Below are 16,668 nucleotides of genomic sequence, written 5' to 3'. Positions count from 1 at the left end.
TGCATATTTTCTTGTTTTGCATAACACCTGGAAAGTTTTCTTGTAGAGTCTTTCCCACAAATGTCTCAATGTTGTTTTTCCTCCCTCTTTTTTCTGGAATTCCAATTATACATATGTTGGTTGTTTGATGTTATTCCATATGATTCTATGATTTGTTCATTTTCCTTCCATCTTATCTCTGCTTTCTTTATATTCTAGGAGGTTTTCTTGATATCTTAAGTCTCAATGACTCTGTTCCATTTCTTACATTCTGTTCTTTTCCATTTTCATGCTTTTCTATTATCTAGAATTGAGCGGGTTGTACTTTATCATGCAATGATTTATTTAAAAAATTCTTGTACCCTTTTATTTAGAACTTCAATTATTTTTTCCATGATTTGTAATTTTTTTTATTACCTATTCTTGGAATTCCATGTCAGTGTACTTTTTTTTCCTTCAGATTTTCTCTTTCTGGTATATTCTTTGGGTCAGTGATTTGGTCTGCTTTTATAGGATAAGGCTTATTTAATTTTGTTTTTGTTTTATTTTATATTATTAAATTCAACTACCATTTCCTTGACATTATGTTTGGTTCTTGGTATGTGGGAGTCAGCTTCTGTGCATCTGTGTAGCTAGCTGCCTGTTCCTTATCTTTACAATATTGAGGATAGGTTTGCAAATTCCAAGTCTTACAATTATCCTGGGTGAAGGACTGCTCTAGTGTTAACTTATATCCCTGCTTTAAGGGCAATCTTCTCCTGTGGTCTTTTATAGGCAGCAGTAGGTAGAGAGGATCCCGGCCTGTGCCCTGTGGTTGGTCGGTAATGGTGGAGGTGTTCTTCTGGGTCCTGGGCAAGACTTTCCTGGGGTCTTTGCTGGTTCCAAGTGAGGACTTTCTTTGACTTCTTGTTTATCTCAGGCACATACTTGCCTGGGGTCTTCCTACTGGTCCTGAGGTGGGACTGCCTGAGCTTCTAGGGTCTTGGTGTGTGTGTATTTTGGGGTGGGGGGATTGCCTTGGCTCCTCACAAGATCTGGGAAAGAACATGCCTGGCCTCCTCACAGATCCCAGGCAGAGAATTGCCTGCCTGGGATTCTCACTGGCCCTGGGCAGGGACTTCAAGTTTGTGTGTTTTTTGTTTGTTCTTTTTTTAAAAAATTATGACAGTGGTTTTTTTTACAAAATTCTAATATATTGTATTCCAGAAAAGATTCTTCCAATTTCCTTCACCCTCCCACCCATCATATTGTACAACCCCATGATTAATCCCCCCAAGTTTGTGCTTTTAAAAAATATATATTTATAGTGGATACATAAGATAGATTGTTTGACTCTGCCAGTTTTTCCTCTGGGAAAGGTTGGACAACCTCAGCCCTTGTGATTTATTGTTATCAGGTGCCTTCAAGTTGAGTATTTCTTATAGTGACTGTATCTATGAATATCAGAGCTGAACCCTGTCTTATCCTGTGCCATCTTCCTCATCTCTCTCACACTAAAACCCATTACTACAATCGCCTTGTCTTTCCACTGAGCATCTTCCCTTCCTTCGCTGACCCTCTCACTTTTCCAGACATGATGTTTCTCTACAAGTATTGGCCCCTCTAGCAACATGCTCAAATTATGTGAGATGAAGTTTCACCATCTTTCCCTCCGAGGAATGTTGTTGTTGTTGTTCTTAAGTGCCGTCGAGTCGCAGGCGACTCATAGCGACCCTATGAAGGAGAGTCCTTGACGCTTGGTTGTCTTTCATCCTCTCTCCAAGTTCATAGGGTTTCCGGAGGCAAGGTATTATGGAAGTGGACGCTACTCCTCCTTCCACGCTTGTTCAATCGGGGAGCTCCACCCCACTCTCAATCTGCATTGGGTAGCCAACCATTAACGCATTTGACACAACCGTGTCAAATTTTTCACCAAGATACAACTGTTCATTCTCTTGGCAATTCATGGGGTATTTAATGTCCTTTCCCAGCACCATAGCTCAAACATCAACTCTTCTTCTCTGATCTTTATTCACTGTCTAACTCTTCATAGCAAGTTATTGAAAAGACTGCAGCTTGTATCAGGATCCCCTTAGTCCTTTAACTGACACCCTTGGTTTTCACCCTAACCCTTGACTGTAGAATTTTCTAATGCCATTGTTGGGGGTTTTGATACTTTGTGATTTACTATCTCTGAAAAGCTGCTGGAGGCTCGGTTATGAGTTGGTTCTGAATCAATAGCAGAGAGTTGAGTTAGAATAATTGTCCCCAGGGTTGTTGTTTGCCCTCCAGGGTAAGTGTGAGAAAGAGTCTGAGGAATCTTGAGGACGGTACTTAAGCAGACTGTGTACTCCCAGTCTGTGTGCCCCCAGCCCATCATTTGCCTGGTTTGCATGAGGGATCTCATTAATTTACTCACTTGTTAACTGGAGCTTGTGTTAATTCTAATCCATAGATGACCCTTCCTCCATTGAGTTCCCATAGCTGTAAACTGAAACATAAGGAGATGGCCCATTTTCTCTCCTCACCCCACTCACTAGAAGAGGCAATAGTGGGTTCAAACTCACAGAGAGGCTTAACCTTTGGAATAGCAACTCAGCTAGAAACTTGTTACAGACTACATCATCTGAGCTCTATATGGGAGGTCTCTCCAGGAATGGCAGGGATCTTTGAAAGGGTTTCTTTCTTTCTCTATGAGAGTAAGATGCCATCTCTGCACACCTCACCTCTTTGTTCCGGCCTGGGGCAATCTTCCACACAGCCAGCCTTACCCTCAACACTCCTGTACCCCTAGACCTGCCCCTATGCTCTCTTTCAAACTTAACAGTTAAGGCACTGGCCCTGGGTCATGTCTGTTAAGTGCAGGCTTGTGCTTTTTCTTGATGAGATAGTTTTAGGGAATGCAGAAATTAACCAGTTTTTCTCTTCTCTACCACAGCACCTCTGACTCACCTTCTCCACCTCCCTGCCCATCTCTGTGTCCTGGTGTCCCTAGGCACATCTTGACGATACAAAGAGACTTCTGTGAATCTATTTTCTTGTCCCACATGCTCACTTGACCCTCAGGAAACAGTTGGGTCAGGAAAAAATGCCTGGAGGTCTGGAACCAGGAACCCTATACACTCCTCCCTCATGGTAGCCTGGCCTTGGTGCTTCTGGACACGCCTTTGGTTTGGCAGCATAACTCTTAATCCACCAGGCTACTAAAGCTCTCTAGGAAAGACAGCTCAAATACCAAACAGCTCGTTCCACCAGTCTGGGATGATATTTTACACTGTCGGGATGGAACATACAATAAGGGGGGGGGGGAGCTGGCTTCCTTGTGCTTATTTACTAATCTATAGTAAACAGTTTCATGTGTTTCTCACTACATTAAAGATTACTAGATAAGCACAAGTATTCCCAAGTTTACCTTCTTCTCTAGGAACTCCTGCCTAAGACTGCAAATTTGGAAAGAAGCCTTGGTTCTAGAGGAAAGTGCTATGGGAAATGGAGAGAAGCAGATGCCAGCTAGATCCAGAAGCAGAATCTGTGATGTGAGGGAAGATGAGAAAGTGTCTACTACACTCCCTGCAATTAACTTGTTCATTGGGCAGTCTAACTACACAGACCACAAGGAGGACACTGCCGCTATCATCATACAGAGGAGAAAACTGAGGCTCAAGGACACAGACAGGACTCAAACATCCCTCATACAGTCTGTTTGATCCCACACACACAAGAATTTTCCTAAGTGGGAACGTTGGTCAAACAGCTTTTTTCTGAGATCAGAAAGCAGGTGCCAGGGGAAGAGGCAATACACAGGTTCCTTAAGCAAATTGAAGTGGTGGTAGCACCACCTTGATCTCAGGTGTGGATTTGCAGAGGATGAAATCAAGTTTCTCCTTGGAGGCTAGGATTTTGAAGCTCTGTCTCACATGCTTTTGAGCACATGGTCAGGAGGTACTAATCCTTAGAGAAGGACATGATGCTCAGTAGTGGGGAGGGACAATGCAAGAGAGGAAGATCCTAGATTAGATGGATTGATACGGTAACTGGGGCAATAGGGGTTGGTGTGTCGAATCACTTAGTCTAATTTAGGACAGGGCAGGCTTCAGCGCTGCTGCACATACGGTCATTATGAGTCCAGATGACTTAATGGCACATGACAACAACTCATGGCATTCTGAGACTTCAGACGCTCGGGCATTTGACAAGAACCTGAGCCTGCCTGACCTACCCATGTCTCCCTCACAGTTGGGTGTGGTGTACACTGAAGATGGCTTTGTAGAAGGCATCAACAAGAAACTTGGCCTCTTTGGCGACTCTGTGGACATCTTCAAGGGCATCCCTTTTGCTGCCGTCCCCAAGACTCTGGAGAATCCCCAGCAACATCCTGGCTGGCAAGGTGCGAGTTGGTGGGTGCTTGGTGGTGTCTGGTGTCTAGGGTATCTTAGCCATGTTCATGTCGTAGCCTTTGTGTCACCTGCATAGAGTCTCGGCAATTAGTTTTAAATTGTTGACCAATCTTTCACACATGGCACTGGATAGGAACTGCTCATTGGTGCCTCCACATATTATGTTCATGTAACACCTGCCATATCCATACATGCCTCTGCCTGCAGGGATACTGAAGGTTGAAGAATACAAGAGTGAGTGCCTGCAGATCAACATGATCCAGGGCAACACTGTAGGGTCAGAGGACTGCCTGTACCTCAACATCTGGGTCCCCCAGGGCAAGAAGGAAGGTGAGCCTACCTCTGACATCTCTTCAATTCCCTTATCTCTCTCTGTAGAAGGCACCAAGATATCTAAGTTCCAGGTGCAACTCCACTGTTTGTGTTTGTTCCTAAACTCAAAGATGAACTTAAAAAAAAAAACACTCTCTTTGTGTGTGTCTGTGTGTGAGAGATAGAGAGAGAGAGAGAGAGAGAGAGAGGAGGGGTGTCTCACTATATTCCCCCAACCTGGAGCAGGGACCTCAGAGGTCATATAAACAAGTCCTCTTCATGGAAGCAGTTAAGCCAGGATGAGAGACTGACCAGATATCTGAGAGTTACTGGGTCTTCTTGTCCCTGTTCCAGTCTCCAGAGACCTGCCTGTCATGGTCTGGATCTACGGTGGTGCCTTCTATATGGGATCTGCACAAGAAGAACACGATTTTAACAACAACCCTCTGTATGATGGGGAGCAGATTGCCACACGTGGCAATGTCATCGTGGTCACCTTCAACTATCGTATGGGCCCCCTTGGCTTCCTCAGCACTGGAGATCTCAATATGCCAGGTTTGCCCAGCACTGAGGGCCCTTGGTTGTGGGGATGAGTGTGCCCCATTCCACAAACTCTAAATCCAGACCCTCTTCCAAATCATCTCCTGACAGCTCTGGGGAAAGATCCAGAATCTTTTTCACCATGCTGAATATTGGTTCTGAATCATGATACTCAGCTGTAGGGAAGTAAAAGAGACTGTCAGACAGTGGATAGAGACCCAGAAAGGGAGGGACCACAAAGCCCAGTGACACATAGAAAGACAGAGAGCAACACAATGAAATTAAAACACAGAAACACAGACAGCATCAGGGCAGAGGGACCATGACAGAGAAGGGAGAAATGAGTGGAGACCAGGCTCTTCTGCCTCTTCCTCTGCCCTAACTCCTAAATTTCTCTGCATTCCCACCAAAGTCCAGACATCTTGCCTTACTATTTTTCAGTTTTGTGCCCTTGAACCAAATTCACACTCACTGTACACCTGCCATAGACCAGGCCCTGAATCTCTCATTAGCCCCCCATTTCCTTGTCAAGTATCCCCAGTGACTACCCCATACCCTGCCCAATTCCAGGTAACTATGGCCTTCGGGACCAGCACATGGCCATCAAATGGGTGAAAAGAAACATAGCAACCTTTGGAGGAGACCCTAAAAACATCACCATCTTTGGGGAATCAGCTGGAGGCGCCAGTGTCTCTCTTCAGGTCTGAATCTTTAGGGTGGAAGGTTTACCCCAAAAGGTTTGAGAAGAGGTTAATGTATATGGGATAGACAGGAGGAAAAAAGGAGGCTAGAGCTGACACACTGGGAGTCTTGGGCCGCCCCTGGGTTGGAGCAGGGTGGGTGAGTCCTTGGTGACAGGACCTCTGTGTCTTGCAGACTCTCTCTCCCTACAACAAGGGTTTAATCAGACGAGCCATCAGCCAGAGTGGCGTAGGAGTGAGCCATTGGGCCATTCAAAAGAACCCACTTTACTGGGCCAAGTGGGTAAGTGGCAGGCAAGGGTGGGCTTAGGTGAGGGTCACTTCAGATGCCTAAGAAGGGCATTTATGTCTCCCCCAACCTGATTGTCCCCAGTCATTCTTTGTCCTGAGTAGTGGTTTCACTTATCCACTTACTACTTCCTGCACCCCCCTCTACAGATGGCCAAGAAGGTGGGCTGCCCCGTGGATGACATCTCTATGATGGCCAAGTGTCTGAAAACCACCGACCCCCAGGCCCTGATTCTGTCCTACAAAAATCCTCTGGAGGGTGAAGTGGGAAGACTGGTGTGGGGACATGGGAACCCAAGGTCTGGGAGGGGTCTTCAGTGTAGGATTTGGAACAAGAGAGCAAAGTGTCTTATTGAAGACTTGGACTTTTTGCCTACTTGCAGAATTTCCGTTGTTTGAATCAACTTGTTCCTTTTCCAGCTCAGTGGCTGAAGTTGTAAAACCTGGAGAGCACAAGTCTTCTTTCTTATCTTTCATAAGTCACAGACCTCTTTGAGAAGCTCAAGAATATGTTACTCACACCTCTAGCAATTCATCTACGGGTTTAGGAAAATTCATGGACTCCTTAAAGCCTGCATGGGAATACATGTATCTCATAACAAGACATTTGTACCAGATGATCATTCAACAGGTGTTAAATTATCATCTGCTATGGCCCTTGGCCATTCATCCTTAATGTTTTTCACCTGGGAAGGCTTGGGAGACCTATTAGGATGGAACCCTTGCCTGGTGGACTAAAGATCTCTCCAGCACATTCTGCTCAGTCGATGTACATAAAACCCGCTACATAATTTCTGTGAATGAAACTTACCTGTGGCAAAATACAAAGCCAACTTTCATTTGTAATTTGGCCAAAGGAAAAGCAAGTTCCCCCATTTCTGTAATTGTACTGGCTAATCCCAAGGAAGTTTGTGACTTCACTTGTACTATATAACAATTCTTTTAGGGGTGCTGGAAAGCATTGTGGGCCTCTTGGAATTTTGGCTAATAGACTTCATCAGCCCCTGAAGGTGTTTCTAGATTTCCTATCACATTTATTCCCAATGAGAAGAGAAGGAAAGGGGCTCAGACTAGAATAAGAGAGCAGATGTGATCTCTAAACTAGTGATACTCTGCCACAGGCATTTTTATTTCTGGAAAAGATACTTTTATTGTCAAAACTGTGTGCTACTGAACATCTAGCAATATATAGGATAGACCCTTCCAACATAGAATTGTCTGGCCCAAAATTTTAAAAGGACTTAAGCTGTGATAACTCTACTCTAGGTAAAAGAAGGAAGGAGATCCCCACTGCATGTCCTAGAGATGGAGTCAATTCCACTATCAGGGACAGAGGGAATGGTCAGGGGGATATTGGAAGGTATGAGAATGTATTTGTTTTATCACCCAGACCCCATATCAAATGATCTGGGCTTTGTCCCAGTCGTGGATGGAGATTTCATTCCTGATGACCCCATGAATCTGTATGCCAATACTGCTGACATTGACTACCTAGCAGGCACTAATGATATGGATGGAAGCTTCATTTCTGTCATTGATATACCAGACATTCACCAGACTAACACGACTGTGACAGAGTAAGTAGATGTAATAGAAGCATGGATGATGCTGAAGGCTTCTGGGAAGTGTCAGCCTGAGTGAGGTGGTCCTATAGTGGGAAAGAACTAACAAATAAATGAGAGAGAGAGAGAGTTAACAGGATGCTGGGGGTGAGAATGTCCATAGCTCTCTTCTGAGTGGATGTGCTGGAACCCTTTGTTGGTACTGGGTAGAGAGTCCAGTGTCTGTTTGCTCCCTGCAGGGAGGACTTCTACAAGCTAGTCAGGAAGTTCACTGTCACCAAGGGCCTCCTAGGTGCCAACACCACCTTTGACATCTACACTGAGTCCTGGACTAACCACTCATCCCAGGAGAACAAAAAGAAGACTGTGGTGGATTTTGAGACTGACATCTTCTTCCTGATACCTAACAAAATGGCTGTGGCCCAGCACAGACTCAATGCCAAGTAAGGACATGGAAGCGGAGGTGAGAGTGACTCCTATGAGAGACTCACTCAGGATACCAAGGATACTATAACTACTGCCAAAGCTTCCCCAGTGGCCAGCTCCCAGGTGTAAGGATGCATGGAAATGCCCACTCAGGTCCTGATTCTTCTGCCCCATTTTCTTTGTTTAGACATGACAAGGCTCCAAGGCTCTGGAGAGCTTCATTCTTTTCAGTCTACAAACCCTTTCATGGTCTTTCACATGTTCACTGGTCCTCTGACTTATTCAGCCCTTCCCACTGAGAGTTCTTAAGTCTCTCTACTCTTTGTGCTGTGTAGATGAAGAGCACATTGGACAATGATTTTGTTCAGTAATGCTGAGGGACTTCAACAATGAAAGCAATGTTGAAATATTTAAAACCCTTGAGAATTACTTTCAAAACAACTTTTGTGCTCACCAGCAAATTCTGGCACATGTTGTTTGTTAAATGCTTTTGAGTAGAGTATGACTCATAGTGATCCTATGAATAAAAGATCTGAACCGGTGGTATACCCACCATCATTTTTCTAAGTTCATAGAATTTCCAAAGACCTACTGTTTAGGAAGTGAATGCAAATCTTTCTTCCAAGCAAGATTTGGGAGCTCACCAAATCCTGTCCACTATGGATAACCATTATGGCATTTGACACTCCAGTGGCACAGCATTCAGTATCACAGTAACTCCAAGTTTTTTCAGTATAGCAAACTGACAGACAAGTGCTACACCACTTAGAACAATGTTCTTCCCAAACTCCATCAACAGCAGGCCTAATCAACTTTTAAATACAAAGTCCCACCACCAGGTCCTCATTGACTTAAACAAGAGGCTTCCAACTCACAGCTGATTATTGACTAAATCCAGGCAGCCAATCAGCTTACACATGATTGTTTACAAAACAAACAAAAATGATCCAACAGTTTACACCAGACTTTCAATTAAATCAAGAGAACCTACCCCCCAGAATCCAAATGCTTCACATATGAGCCTCCAAACTAGAGTCTTTAAATGCATGTAATTAAAGCTTGATTGGGTCCTAAGTCTCTAGTTTGGAAGCTCATGTTTGAATTCAGATGCATAGCAGCCCTATGTGGCAGAATAGAATAGCTTCGGAAATATCTCAGTTGTAATCTTTCCAGAAACAGAAACAATTCATGTGGGTTCAAATTTTTCCTTTAAAGGAGCTGGTGAATTCAAATAGCTGACCCTTCACATATCTTTCTAGCACTCAACATTGAGTCAGAAGGGCTTCTGTAACCACATGAAAAAATAGAATAGCCAGTTGCCATCGGTTCAACTCTGATGCTTGGTAAACTCATGTGTCAGGGTTGAACTGTGCTTCATCAGGCTTTCAGTGGCTCATTTTCCAAAGTCTGTCACCAAGATTTTCTTTCAATGCATCTCTGGGAAGACTCAGACCACCAGCTTTTCTGTTAGCATCTGAGGGCTTAACATTAGTGGGAGAACATATGAAATCTGGGCACATAGGTTAAATATTTTGAAGTATCTAAGAAGTAAATGTAACTGTGAGCTTCCTGTAGTCAAGGCAAAGGGGGAAATAACTGAAGGCAAATATCATTTCTAATAAAATTAAGACTATAGATCCATCTGGAGAGGACAAATATTTCTTGGTGATACTCAGTTATAAGAGGAAATACCTCAAATCATTGTGTCAAGGTGAGGAATAATTAAGAAAGTCAAATCCATAGGTCTGGCTTACAAGTTCCTATCTCCAGAGGAACAGTCCTAGTTTCTTTGTGGAACCTCTCTAAAATCTCCCATGCACCCACCCTCCCCACCACCCCCTACCTCACCCACAGACTCCCTTTGATCCTGTCTCTGTGTTGGACAGCTCAGATGAGCATCCACCAAAATGAGCGGCCTCTCCTATTCATATACAGGAGCGCCAAGACCTATACCTACCTGTTTTCTTACCCCTCTCGGATGCCTGTCTATCCTGACTCGACGGGGGCCGAGCATACAGATGACCTACAGTATGTGTTTGGGCAGCCTTTTGCCACTCCTCTGAAGTATGGACCTCAAGACAGGATTCTCTCCAAGGCCATGATTGCCTACTGGACCAACTTTGCCAGAACTGGGTAAGATTTGAGGTGGAGCCTAGGAGACAGACAGGAGACATGGGACCCTCTTGTACCACCTCAAATGGATCTAGCTACAGACACCTAGTGTCCCTGCACCATCACTTATCAACTTAAGAGAGTCACATGGCCTTTATGGATCCAGACGGGCCCTATGGCAGATAAAAGGTACCAGCATGTACTCTGCTGTAAACCCCTTATTCTATCTTTTTTCACTCCACAGAGATCCAAACATGGGCCACTCAGTTGTCCCTACACACTGGGATCCCTACACCCTGGAAAATGACAATTACCTGGAGATCAACAGTAAGATTGATAGCAACTCAATGAAGCAGCATCTGAGGACCAACTATATGCAGTACTGGTCCTTGACCTACCAGGCACTACCCACGGTGACAAATGGGGAATTTTCCCCCATGCCTCTCACCGATGACTCTGAAGTGGCTTCCTTGCCCCCAGAAGATGACTCTGAGGAAGCTGCCCCGGTGTCCCGTACAGGTGACACTGAGGATGTGAAGATGGCCATAGACCTTCGCTTCTAATGTTCAATGATCTTTGTCCTCAAGAGCTCATACTGGTGGGAAGCTCAGGGACCATCTCTCCTTCCATGTTCTTCCTGAATAAAGTCTCATCCTTGCATATTTTTGGTTCTTTTTTGTTCCAAAGACCCAGATGGAGGAATGAGATGGAATAATTTATCTTTAAAATACTCAGAACTCAGCTAAACATGAAACAACACTCTCTTGGTCAATTTATCAAGTTCCTAGTAGGTCAGTATTACAATTCTCATTTTAGAGAGGAGGGATGAGGTTCTAGAGTTATATGGCAAACCCAGCATTGGGATTCAGGATTGTGTCACCCCATAGTCTGTCCACCTCCCTCTGTGCTAGACTGTTGGCTCCTGATGAGCTGAACTCTGATCTTAAAGGGCAGGGATGGTGTCAGTAGCAACAAGAGAAAGGAGCTGGGCTCTGCAGAGAGATGGAGGCAGTTGTAGTTCAGCTCAGTATCATGTTAGTCTCTGATCCTTGGTTTCCTCTGATCTTACTCATGCTGCTATTGGTCTGGTCTGCATCTCTGTCTTGTTTAGGAATCTCTGTCCCAAAGACATGCTGTACTCTCCATGTCTTCTTTCTTGATGACAGTGAGATTCCTGTTTTCTAAACTTGAACCTGCTCAATTTAAATCTGGTGGAATGGTAAAACAGTCCAAGCACCTCTTTTAATGGTTTACACAAGCCATGATACAAACAGATGATTGCACACCCATATTTATTGCTGAGTTATTTGCAGTAACAAAGAGATGGAAACAACCCAAGTGCCCATCAACAAATGAATGGTAAAAAAACTATGATACATTCACACAATGAAATATTATGCAGCATTGAAAAATAATAAAATAGTAAAACATTACTCAACATATGGGAACCTAGAAGGTTATTTGCTGAGTTAAAGATCTCAATCATAAAAGGGCAAACACTGCATAACTGTGTTATAAAATAGGACAGACATGGGAGGGTTGGGGAGAGAATGAGAAAAGAGTGATAGATAATGAACACTGCATTAGATCAGATGAGAGGATGACTTATCTGAAAGGATTATATGATTAGGCATTATATGTACAACAACAATCTGGAACAAGGGATGCATTGTGGGGAGTGATGGAGTTGGGGAGAAGCGAAACGTGCAAAAATGGAAAAAATTAATAAAAAGCTAGTCCTTTGCTGGAAAAAATAGTTTCTACAACTTTTAGGTTGTTTGTACCCCAATGTTGTTATTGTTGATTGCTGTCGAGTCAAGTACGACTTGACAAAAGACCTACCTTTCCATAACTATCGTCGTTTCTCCAACCCCAATGACAATGAAAATTAGTGAGCCTTCCTCCAATTTTGATGCTTCATTCTTGCTCATAGGGTCCAGCTTCTTGAATAATTTGCTCAGCAACAGGAAGGTGAGGAATTTCCTCCCATGCAATTTATTGCCTCTAAAAACTCACCAGAGTGTCAGCCGTGGGTCATTTTGGACTCAGTGGTACACAACAACAACAACACGCATAATAAATAGGAATGAAGAAAGTCTACAACCTTGAAACCTACAACCACACACCTTTCCTAATTTTAAGCCATGCTGTGTGTCCCTGCTCTTTCACACAATAGCCTTTTGGTCTAGGTGTAAGTTCCGCACAAGCACAATTAACGCTCAGGAATTCCCATTCTTCTCAAAGTTAGTCTCCACAAGTTAGGGACCCAGTGGGTGTGAGGGACAACTTTGATCTATTCCATTATTACAGTCATCCCTGTAGACATCTCTCCAAGGCCTGTTTATATGAACATCATCTTAACAGTACAAGACCCTTTAACTGGCACCTATAGAGAGACCCCATACTGGAATTTTCTTTTGCAACTCTTCCCCTGAATGTTACAGAAAATCATTCACAACAGTGATAGGGCAGAGAGTGTTAGCACGAAACAGAATGGCTGTGTTTCTCCAAGATTAGTGATGCCATGTCCAGAATAATCCGGCTGGCCCTGTCCTCCAGCAGGCCTGGTGAGAGTGCTTGCTCAGAGTGACGGGCGGTCCCAGAGGCCTGGAGTGCCTAGGTATTCCATCTACTATGGGATCAGAGCAAGAGTCTATAATTTCCACTCTGGAAATTATACCCAACATGGAAGGAGGCGAGGTAAGCTTGTTCTCTTCTGGTCCCAGCTCTCTTCTTCAGCTCACATAAGGCTAATGAAAGTAAAAAGCAGTTGCCAAATGAGTTTGCAGAAGATGAGGATGACTAAGAGGGGTTCAAGCGTTCAGAATGGAATAAGAACAAGATGGAGAAGAGATTCTAGACTATGTGGACCATCCTGACAGGCCAGGCTGGTGTCCAAGCCTCAGAAAGCCAGGGTTCAGCTCCCAGGATTCCCTATAGTGGTCAAAATAACGTTGGGAGATTCCAGGGATCGCAGCAGTAGGCACAGCTGACTCTGGCCCTGTCTTTGTCATGATGCTGGGTACTGCCTTCTGACCCTGGGTGATTTGGAACATCCCTTCAAAGTTATGCCCTGGCTCAGAACCCATACTCTGGTGGACTGAGCTGGTTGGTACCCACTATCTATCACTACTGAAACCAGCAAAAGTTGAAAAGTTTAATCTACAACCAGGAAAGGATAAAATAGATGAATAGAACCATCTAAAAACCAAATACCGATGAACATCCAAAAACTTCTCCAACAGAGTAAAAAGGGAAGCCACAAATTGGTGAGAAAATACTTGGTATTGACAAATATTTGGATTTATATCTAGAATTTATAAAATACTTGAGGACCACAACAAGATAAAGGTAAACAACCAAACTGAAAAATGGGCACAAGATATGAACAGACATGTCACCAAGCAAGACATTCAGATGGAGAAAAAACACATGAAGAAATGTTCAAAATCCCTAGCTTAAGAGAGATGCAAATCAAAACAACTATGAGATGCCATCTCACCCCAGTAAGAATAGCAAAATTTAACAGAACATCAAACAACAAATGCTGGCAAGGTTGTGCAGAAACTAGAACCCTTCTTTATTCATTGTTGATGGGAGTGCAAAATGGTGCAACCACTATGAAAGGGTATATGGTGATTTCTCAAAAAGTTGGAAATACAAATACCATTTGACCCAGCAATTCCACTAGTTGAATATACCCTATAAAAACCATAACCGGCACCCAAGCAGATATATGCACATCCATGTTTATTGCGGCTTTGTTCACAATAGCAAAGAGTTGGAAACAACCCAAGAGCTCATCAGCAAACAAATGGATAGAGAAGCTGTGGTACATTCACACAATGGAATACTATGCTGCATTGAAAAACAAGGAACCGATGAATTATTATACAAAATGGGTGACCCTGGAGGACATTATGCTGAGTGAAATATCTCAGTCACAAAAAGACAAATATGGCATAATGTCACTGTTATAAAACAGGACTGATATGGGATCTGGGGGAAAACTAATAAAAGAGGGTAAATAATCTACATGGCATTGAAACAGACATGGGAGAGAATTGTATAAAAGGAATATATATATATATATAATTAAGCATTATAGGCATGACAAGAGTCCAGAACAAGAGCCCAGAACAAGAGCTTCATAGTAAAGTGGTCTGGGGTGGGGGTGGAGGTCTGTAAAACAACAAAAGAGCTTTTCTTTCCCCAAGAAAGGAGATCTGGGTAGAGGAGGGGCAGGAAGGGCAGGAAGGAAAATGTGCAACCATGAATGATTGGAAACCCAAGTTTTTTATAAACTCAATTAAAACATAGTGTAAAAAAAAAGTTGAAAAGTTTGAGGAGGTGAAGATGGTGCACGTCAGGATGGGGCTATCCTTGACATAGTGAGTGGATCTTACAGGTTTTACTGATGGTGCCCTTCCAACATTTTGAGTTTGTTTTTTTTTTTCTTTTTTTTCAGTATACAATTGGGTGGGTTTTATAATACTCTCAGAGTTGTACTATTACCACTACTATCTAATTTTAAACATTTTTATCACCCACATTTAATAAAAATAAAATAAAATAGTATGTTGTAGCTGTTGTTAGCTTCCATTGAGTCGAGTATCACTCATAGCGACTCTATGAACAAAAGATCTGAACCTCGTTCTGTCCTGCACCATCCTCACACTTCCTGACACACAAGAGCCCATTGCAGCAGTCACTGTGTCAGTCCACCTGGTTGAGGGTCTTCCTCTCCTTCGCCAACCCTCCATCTTTCCCAACATCATGTCCCTCTCCAAGGAATAACGCCTTCTAGCATTATGTCCAAAGTAAGTGAGGAGAAGCCTCATCATTCTTGCCTCCAAAGAACACTCTGACTGCACCCTCTCCAAGACATAACTATTCATTCTCTTGGCCATCCATGGAATGTTCATTGCTCTTCTTCAATACCATAGCTCAAAAGGCATCAATTATTTTTCTGTCATCCTTATTCATTGTCCAGGTCTCAAAGTAATCATAAAGACTATGGCCTGGATCATATGCACCTTAGTACTCAAACTGACATCACTACTCTTCAAAAATTAGGACAGGTCCCTAACTGCAAATTTTCCCAGTGCAATGCATCTCTTTATTTCCTGATTGCTCGTACCAAGGGTATTAATTGTAGATCCCATCTTCTCTCCATCCATCATGACACTGCCTATTGGTCCAGTAGTAAGAATCTTTGTGAGACTGGCTTCTTTCACTCAATGTGCTTCTGAAGTTCCTTATAGTGTAGTATGTATAAACACTTAATATCTTCATAATGGAGCTCTGGTGGCTTAGTGGTAAGAATCTGTGCCACAACCTCAAAGGCATATGGTTCAAATCCATCAGCTTCTCTGTGGGAGAAAGATGGGCCATTTCCTCCCAAGTAATTAACTGCTTCTGAAAACCTACTGGAAGATCAACTATAGGTTGACTCAGACTCGATGGTACACAGCAACAATCTTCATAATAACTACAATTAAGATTGCGTTGCCTGTGGGAGGATTGTGGACTATTGATATGACGAACTTTCAAACTAAATTGTGGAAATTAGTTGCTAGTATGGATTCAATAAATGTCTCCTGTGTCCCAAAAGATAAATGTAAGGGAGATAATGTCACAAATGCCAAAGTCCTGTCATGTGTACCTGAACCATATGTCTTATTAATTGGTAATAATGTAATCACTGGTGATTATCCAAAATTTAATGTAAGTTGTCTCCGTAAAAAAAAAAAAAAAAAAAAAAAAAGATTGCGATGCCTGGAAAAAATCATGTTGTATTGATCATACATCAGTTGGTGACCATTTGGGCTTGCTCCAGCTTTTGGATCTTATCAATAACGCTACTGGAAACATTTGCATATAAATGTATTTTATTGATTTTCATGCAATTATTCATAAGCATTATACTACACTCATGTTCATTGTGTTTTATATTATCATTCCCATATGCTGTGATGCATATAATTAATTACTATTCCCTCCCCCTTTCTTCACCTCTTTTTTCTCCTCTTCCTTTCCTCCTCCTGAACAGTTATATATATGTTGTTCCTTTTTGGAAATTGCAATAGTTATATTATTCTTGCATCAATTCTTCCCAGGCTTATTTTACCTTATCCTGACCTAGTTACCCTCTTCTTTTCACAGTAACGTATTATGCAGTATTTACCCTTTGATGATGGAGTTACTTAATTTTGCATAATGTTCTCCCAGCCTCTCCCATGTTGTATACTATTTTACGAAATGGTTGTTCCTTAATACTTCATAGTGTTCCATTGTGTAAATGTAATACAGTTTCTCTATCCATGCATTCATTGATGTGAATTTGAGCTGTTTCCATCTCCTTGCTATTAT

The 16,668-nt window shown here is 42.8% G+C and overlaps 1 protein-coding gene across 1 annotated transcript; it reads left to right on the top strand.

Moving 5' to 3' along the window:
• Positions 1-4,194: 4,194 nt before the first annotated feature.
• LOC102860686 (bile salt-activated lipase-like) lies at positions 4,195-10,859 on the top strand. The gene is made up of 10 exons (XM_006894431.1): positions 4,195-4,345; positions 4,563-4,685; positions 5,022-5,222; positions 5,778-5,908; positions 6,084-6,191; positions 6,347-6,455; positions 7,587-7,773; positions 7,998-8,201; positions 10,120-10,317; positions 10,541-10,859. The coding sequence occupies exons 2-10, from the start codon at positions 4,610-4,612 to the stop codon at positions 10,857-10,859; spliced, it is 1,533 nt and encodes a 510-aa protein (XP_006894493.1). The 5' UTR covers positions 4,195-4,345; positions 4,563-4,609.
• Positions 10,860-16,668: the final 5,809 nt, after the last annotated feature.

This window comes from Elephantulus edwardii, unplaced genomic scaffold (genome assembly GCF_000299155.1).
Source record: "Elephantulus edwardii isolate Elephantulus edwardi_28Jun2011 unplaced genomic scaffold, EleEdw1.0 scaffold00141, whole genome shotgun sequence".
Classification (NCBI taxonomy): domain Eukaryota; kingdom Metazoa; phylum Chordata; class Mammalia; order Macroscelidea; family Macroscelididae; genus Elephantulus; species Elephantulus edwardii.
Note: the sequence above shows the minus strand (reverse complement) of the source record. Positions and strands in the feature narration are given on the sequence as shown.